Source organism: Oryzias melastigma, linkage group LG4, assembly GCF_002922805.2.
Source record: "Oryzias melastigma strain HK-1 linkage group LG4, ASM292280v2, whole genome shotgun sequence".
In the NCBI taxonomy this organism is placed as follows: Eukaryota; Metazoa; Chordata; class Actinopteri; order Beloniformes; family Adrianichthyidae; genus Oryzias; species Oryzias melastigma.
The window spans coordinates 27,483,704-27,491,560 of record NC_050515.1 but is presented as its reverse complement, the minus strand read 5'-3'; the positions used below and the strand labels follow the sequence as shown (position 1 = coordinate 27,491,560).

The 7,857-nt window shown below is 40.6% G+C and overlaps 1 protein-coding gene across 3 annotated transcripts in view; it reads right to left on the bottom strand.

Moving 5' to 3' along the window:
* The window catches only part of LOC112136844 (platelet-derived growth factor receptor beta), a gene marked incomplete at its 3' end in the record, with an annotated part of 21,033 nt that overhangs the window by 3,893 nt on the left and 9,283 nt on the right, over nt 1-7,857 (bottom strand). The window contains 6 exon segments of one of the 3 annotated variants that reach the window (XM_024258765.2): nt 566-761; nt 836-933; nt 1,010-1,120; nt 3,851-3,920; nt 5,993-6,110; nt 6,195-6,407. In XM_024258765.2, the coding sequence (XP_024114533.1) occupies nt 566-761; nt 836-933; nt 1,010-1,067 (352 nt within the window). 3 annotated transcript variants of the gene reach the window in all.

The following is a 7,857-nucleotide window of genomic DNA, read 5'->3' as shown; positions in this document are numbered from 1 at the left end:
ATTATAAATCCTTTGAATCCTTTTTGAATCCCGAAATCACTGAAACTAATAGCTGAAAACGCTGAAGCTGATAGCCACCTAAAATATTAGCTAAATGCCAAATTAGTCTATAAAACTACAAAAAAAGCAACAAAAAAAGTTAGCCAAAACAGCTAGCATGTAGCTAAAATATTAGCTAAACTCCAAATTAGCCTAATAAATCTTAGTAAATACCAAAATAGTCCAAAAATCTAACAGAATGTCTATTTTTAAACTTTAAAACCATAACTTTTAAACATAATTATGATGAATAAAAAAGCAGGAATATTATTCCAGAATAAATCAACTTAAACCTTTAATAACTTTCAATATTTTACTCTCCATAAAAATATACCTTGTTAAAATGATGCAAGTTGAAAATAAGTGCAAGATAATATCGGGCCATTAATAACAATAAAATAAAATGATCTGGAGGGCCGGATAGACTTACCCGGAGGGCCGGATCTGGCCCCCGGGCCTTGACTTTGACACATGAGCTTTAGGACATACTGATGATGGAGGAGCAGTGACACGAGAGCGGACTCACCCTCCCCAGGGATGAAGATGTTGACATGGCGGCTCTGATCAGCTGACTCCTCCTTACAGATGTACTGCCCAGAATCCCTCCAGGTGATGTTGAAAAGCTGCAGAGTGCTGCTGGAGTCTCTGGTCTCCACGAGGACCCTGCTGGTGTTGGAGTGCTGAGGCAGCAGCCATGACACCGGACTCCACCCGGAGCATACCTGAGATAGAAGACAAGTGTGAATTAAAGTAGTTATCTCAATAGCACAAGTACAGACAGAAAGGGGTTCCTGACCACAGAAAAATTGGAGTTTGGTTCGAGCAGAACTTGTGAGGCTGAAGGAAGCAGCTCCAAGGTAACAACACCCCCTTCAGGCCACACCAGGAACACACCTGCAGTCAGACACAGCCAGTCAGTCAGACCAAACACTGATAGACTTGTCATTAAAACATTTGCTTTGTTACTAACCCAACAGGAAGTGCAGCATATTCTGGCTTCCTGTCGGTCCTTTAACAGATCCCAGCATGGCTGCCTCTCCCGACCAAGAGATGGATTTCTTTGAGCCGAAGCGCAGGCTTCCTGTTGGTGGATCAGGATGTTTTTGGGTAAAGAAATATGACTGTGTAGGGTTTTTGTTGCACATCAGTCCACACTCAGATGGCCCCCACCTTCATGAACACATTCAGCATTTAAACCCCCCACCAGCCAGACACTGATGCTCTGTCCTCTGACGCCGGACTGACCACTGACCTGCTCCAACACAAACTCACGCTCAAACCGAGGCTGAAGCTTCACAGACCTGAATACATCTCTGTGTTTGTGCAGCAGGAGCTGATGTGCAATCAGAGAGTCTTCTGATCCTGGATGTGTCGCCATTTCTGGGGGCAGGGTTGACTCAAAGACCCACACCGATAAAAAATGTTTTAAACACGTTCCTCTCATGATAGAGAAAATATGTATCTCTGTGCCACAAATCCTGCCCACAACTCAGAGGCAAATTTCTCATAAACTCCCGCCACTCTGCAGAAGCTAAGTCATGGAAAACAACATCTAAAAACACCACAATCTTTATTAAAAAAGAAATAGATTAAAAGACGATCAGAGTTTAACTTTAAAAACAGGAGATACATTTAAAAGATGCTCTCTCCTCAATATATTCACTGTCATTACAGTAGTATTAGAGTCTATGTGGCCTCAGCAGCGATTGCTCTAATTACCTTCCCAGGCACTGGCCCCTGTCCCGTCTTACAGAAGTCCGCCAACAGCATTGATCCCCTTTAGCTGAGGCGTTTTTACTAATGCTTAAAAGACGATTCTTTTGGGGATTTTTTAAATGTTTTGTCAATAATTGTACAAATAGGTAAAAAAAAAAGTGGGAGGGGGGCTTGCTCCGCCCCTTCTGAGAAATGAGAATAAAAAGAGTTTACAAGTGGAGCCAGAGACAGCCTGCAATGAAGACATCTGCCTTGACTCACATCTAAACTGAAGTACCATCCCATTCATAACCCATAGACTTCAGTATGTTGGTCCATGTTTTCCAGCTATTACAGCTTCAAGTCTTCTGAAAGGCTCTCCACAAGGTTGAGCAGTGTTTATGGGAATTCTGGACCATTCTTGGTCAGGTCACACACTGATGTTGGTGGACAAGACCTGCTGCTCTAATTCATCCCAAAGGTGTTCTATGGGGTTCAGGTCAGTCCAGTCCAGACTCTGTCCTCCATGTCTGTATGGACCTTGCTTTGTGCTCTGGTCACAGTCATGTTGGAAGAGGAAGGCCCGCTCAAAACTGTTCCTACGAGGTTAGGAGAATGGAATTGTCCAAAATGTTTCATTCAAAGTTCCTTTCACTGGAACTAAGGGGCCAAGCCCAACTCCTGAAAAACAAGCCCACACCATCATTCCTCCTCCACCAATTCAGTCTGAAATGTCCCGTTCTCCTGCAGCCTCCAAACCCAGACTGGTCCATCAGATATCCAGATCCAAAAGCGTGACTCCTCCCTTCAAAGAAGGCTGCTCTAGAGTCCAGTGACGGCGTGCTTCACTCCACTGCTTCCACGCTTTGTATTACACTTGATGATGTGTGTCTGGATGCAGCTGCTGCCATGGAAACCCATTCCATGAAGCTCTCTGTGTACTCAGACTGATCTGAAGGTCACATGAAGGTTAGAGCTCTGTAGTGATTGACTGTAGAAAGTCTACGACCTTTTTGACCTTCATCATCCTCTGACCTCTCTCCATCAGTTTACGTGGTCGACCACTTGTTTCTGAGTTGCTGTTGTTCCAAACTCTTCCATGTTGTTCTGATAGAGCTGACAGTTGACTGGAATATTCAGGACATTTCATGAGTGGATCTGTTGTACAGGTGTCATCCTCTGACAGTTCCACTCTGGAATTCACTGAGATCCTGAGAGAGGATCATTCTTTCATTAATGTTTGGAACAATTTATACAACTGTGATCAGACCAGGTGATTAGATCAGCTGATGAGTAAACTGATGACCCAGCATTCCAGTAGTATATAAACGCTTCACTCATGGACAAATCTCTGAGACGTGAAAAGAGTCGCACCACAGATTCGTGCATAAAAGAGGTGATTTGTGTATATTTCTTTAAAGATTTTTAGTTTCAAGCTGTTGTAATTTTAACTTGTTCATGTCTAAATTGTATTTAGTGTTTTTTTAAATTTTGCAATTCTTGTACTTATGTACAAAATGTATTATATGAGTAACAAATCAACAATATGCATGCACAAATCCCAATTTATGCACAAATCAAGAATTATGCACATACAAAGTCTATTTTCTCTCCTTAAGCAACACTCAAGGAGGAGCATCCAAAAACACAAGTTATCATCATAAGTTATAAGTTATCTGTTGCTAATTTAGTGTTACTAGTCCACTTATACAGTATTACTTTCTGTACTCTGAGTACAGACGAGGAGAACTCGTCGTGTCACTCCCAGAATGGTTCCAATACTGAATTAAAACATTTTCTGTAATTGTCTTTTTTGTAATATGAATCTAAAGTATGGAATACTCCCCAGAGAAACATTGTGAACCTGTAGACATTCTTTCTGCTTCACACTCATTAGATGAACTGGTTTTAAAGGTTTGGTTTCTCACAGCTGTTTTTATAAACTTGAATCATTGAGGTGAGGCCAGCGCCACCTGCAGGTAAACCATGAACTGCATCTGTTCTTCCACAGATGCTTCACACAAACTTCACTGTCCATCAGTAACAGGTGCTGCACACAAAGTCAGTTACTCATTTACTACCTTCATCATCATGACAAACTGCATGTCCCACCCACCTGTCCATCAGCCCTCCCTTCGTCTGTCTTCTGAATGGTTCAGATCAAGTGATTGACAGCTGTCAGCGACCTTTGAATTTCAGACAGAAACACAAACACTTCAGATGTTCTTCTGCAACAAAACACTCAGGAACTGCCGTGGAGACGATTCCTCTCCAGACCAGTAGATGGCAGCAACAAATTCAAACAGACTCGGTTTTTCGTGAATGTTTAAACAGAACTGTCTTTTTCAAAAGTGGACAAACCGAATGGAAACAGATGTGTGAGCGGAGCCTAATCCTGAAAACAGTTTCAGTTCATCTGCTCTACATGACCTTTACTGTGTATGAGAACTGGACAGAGTGAGTGTGACATCACCCGTAGAAAATGACTAACTTCCACTTCCAACCAAATGAAGTCAATTGTCGCCTTTTATCGAGATATGGACACTTTCATGTCGGAACCAGATGACTTCAGTAAGCATTGTTCAGTCCAAATTAGTCTGAGTCAGCATCTCTATGGCAACCACTCTGGCCAGTCAGGAGTGAGCTTGTTGAAACCCCTTCCACTAAAAAGCGGGCTCAGGAAAATCTGTCAATCGATGTTTAGAACATTTCACCACATGCTTTTATTGAGACATCTGATTGGTCAAATTGTAACTTGAATAACTTGTGACAAAAAAAAAATAATGAAAAAAAAAAAAAAAAAGGAATATCAAGTTATTATAGTTATTCTGACCAATAGAATGACCGAGTAATAACTGATTATTTCGCTGTAGAAGTCTATGGGATTTTGGCTTCTTGAAGTACTTCCTGCTTGGAATGTCAGTGGATGGGGTCACTCAGTCCAGTTCTCATAGACAGTCTATGGTTTTACCAGTGGGTACGGAATAAACAGTTCAGCTCTATGTTCTTATAGTAGAAATCTTATCCACTGCAATATAAACAGAGGACGTGATGTGTTTGGTCAAAGACTGATAGTGAGGATTAAATTGCTGTTTTTGTCAGTTTGATTACGCTCTATAATGCTGTTTAGCTTTGTGTGTTTTCTGTTTTGTGGCCGATGCCATAAATGAGTCTGTGAGTACATTAGGACAGCGTACTGATCAGCAGTTAGCATCATAGAACAATAGTGAGGTTTGACAGCTCCAAGTTGTTGTTGTTTAAGCTGTTTACTTGGAATTATGTCCAATTGGGTCATTTAGGGTCAATATGAGAAATACTTCTTCAAGAATAATCAGTAAAATAAAATAAAAACACTTTGACAATAAAGCCTTGTGCTATTAGGCCCCAGGTTTTTCATAGAGCGCAGAGGCTGTGGGGGACACAGAAAGTAAGAACCAAAAAGTTACACATAAGTATAAAAATGAATGTGCATCAAGCAAACATGTTTTTTCTGATGTTTTTGATTACATGTGAAAATTAAATCCATAAAATACTCACCTACTGCTTCTTATAAAGGTCCTAGTTAAAAACGCCATTTACCAAAAAAAAAACAAAAAAGCATTTGGTTTATCCTGTGATGTTTCAGTTTTCTTCTTCATGGTGCATTGACCAATCGCTGCGTGTGGATCTCCTTTTGACCTATGGTAAGTGGTGAGATCTAAAGGATAAACGCCCAGGTTAGAGACTAATCCAACGCTGGGCATCAGCAGAATTTCCCAAAGAAGATCCAAGTCAGAATGAGGTTAGTTTTTTTTTTAAAGTATTCAAAGAGAACAAAAAATATTCCAGAATTCCTGAACCATCAGGCTCTCCTTAGAAATGTAAAGGAACAATCTTGAGGTTCAGGCCAAACTCTGGATATAATTGCTCCAGAAATGTTGTCATAAGATAAACAATCCAAACTACCTTCTCAAGACGCCTCCCCACCCTCCACCACCTCTGATGACCTCTGATGCTCCTGCAGACTCAGATTTACATTGATGAAGACCCTTAGAGCTTTGAAGCCTTCCATCCCAAAACTCTGAGGAATCTACAAGCGACCCGCCAGATCTGGAGCTTCTGGCTCTGAGCTGCTCCACTATCCTGCTCTCATTGCTCCAGAACTTTCTCTCTTCAAGTTCTCTAGAAGATTTTCGTTTCTCCGCTCAGTTGGGTTCTGGTGAATCTAAGAGTAAACACACATCAGAGAAGAAAGAAAAGACCTTCAGCTGTTTCACACCTTCTCACGGCGCTCTTCTCCTTCGTTCTTCACATCCTCCACTGTCTGTTTTCAGCCTTCAGTTCTCGCCGCTCTGCAGCCTGAGTTCATTCCAGAGTGACGACGAATGGAAAGCTGGCTGAGAGAGAAAGAGCGAGAGAGCTGTGCATGCTATTGGGAGAGAGAGAGGCCACAACTCTGAGGGAAGAAAACACAGACTCACAGAGGAGGGAGGGGGAGGGGTGCTGCCACCTTGGCCCCTCCTCTTTCTTCTGACAGGAAGTGAACTACACACAGACGTTTGAGCAGCTATTCTTTTGAGGACCAATGTTCTTGGTTTTCATGCCGCCCAACGCTAAACTGAACCTCCATCCAGACCTGAGGAACGTTCAGCCGACGAGTCTCCTCATCAGGGCTGTTCTCGTTTCAGAGGTTCCTTGAGTGATTCAGGATCAGAACAGACTGCAGATTTCAAAAACAACTCAGAAGTGGATGAAAACCAACAACATAATCTGAATGCCAGCAGGAAAGAGGTTACACAAGTACAAGAAGTCAAAGATAGAGACCAACATCTGCTTTGAGGTCATTTTCTGCTGTTTCTTTATCTTATCCTAAACTTTACTGTTTTTTTTTCTTTTTTCTTGATATAAAATAATTTGCAATTAAAAGTGTCTCCGGCAGCTCCGGAGCCACATGTGGCTCTTTTACTCCTCCATTGAGGCTCTCTGGTTAGAGAAAAAAAAAAAAAGTCTCTACATGTTAAAAAGCAACTGTAAAGTAAGAAGTGAGAAAGTAGTAAAGGAAAAATAAGCAAACTCAAACTTTAACTCATAAAAAGTTGAAGGACAGTACCACGAGTCGAACTGTCCTAAAGAAAATCAATGGACGTTAATCACCTGGTTAAATAGCTCAGATTTCATTTTGGTTTGTTAAATTTACATTTTATGCACCAACAACAGTAAAATTATCTGTATTTTTATTTAATTACTGCTGACATTACACTTGCTGCTGCTACTTTTGCTGCATAGAGATGATCACATGTGTCTTTTATTTTGAAAGGAAGTCACAGGAACTTTTGTCAGAAGTTTGTAAAAAATAAAGGCTATTTTCTTTTAATGTTTGTGTTTTATACTCATGCAATGTTTGTGTTTCTATTATAATAGTAACGATAGCATTAATACGAATCAGTGTCTTGTTTTTTTGAGGGGTGATTGAAGACTTCTACTGGGTTGTAGTCACTGAGAAATCAACCCAAAATGGCTCTTTCAGACTTGAAGGTTGCAGACCCCTGCTGTAGACACTGCATAGTGAAGAAAAACCAAATCACGATTCCTGCAATACAATGTGTTTAAAATAATTATAATTCAATTCAGTTTGGACTCTTCCAACAAAATCAGATTATTTTCTCCACATAATAATTATGAAGAAAACCTCCAGCAGAGCCAGACTCGGACAAAATAAAACCTTTTAAAACATCTGTTATGAGACCAACAATTAGGTTAGTGACTGCAGCAAAATGATAGATATATATGATAGATTATAAAGGAAATCAACAATTTGCCCCTCTACCTTATTTTAGTGTGTGATTTGAGAACTTGTGTGATCCTAGGAGCAATGTTCTTCAGGGCAAATGCCCCTGGTGAGGTCTCCCATTGTAGAGAGGTCCTAAATGAAGAACCAGACTGGGAGCATGAGTTCAAATGCCTTTTTAAAGAGCTGTTTAAAGTCCTCCTTTGATGAAAATCCTGTTTTTAGAGTTTTAACATGTCTGTGTGACATTTTTATGATGAAAGAGAACAAATTTTATCAGAAATCATTTTGTTTTTGTATTTCTGAGTATTTCTCCTTTTAAATCTGTCAAACTGTCTTGGACAGACTCTGTTTGA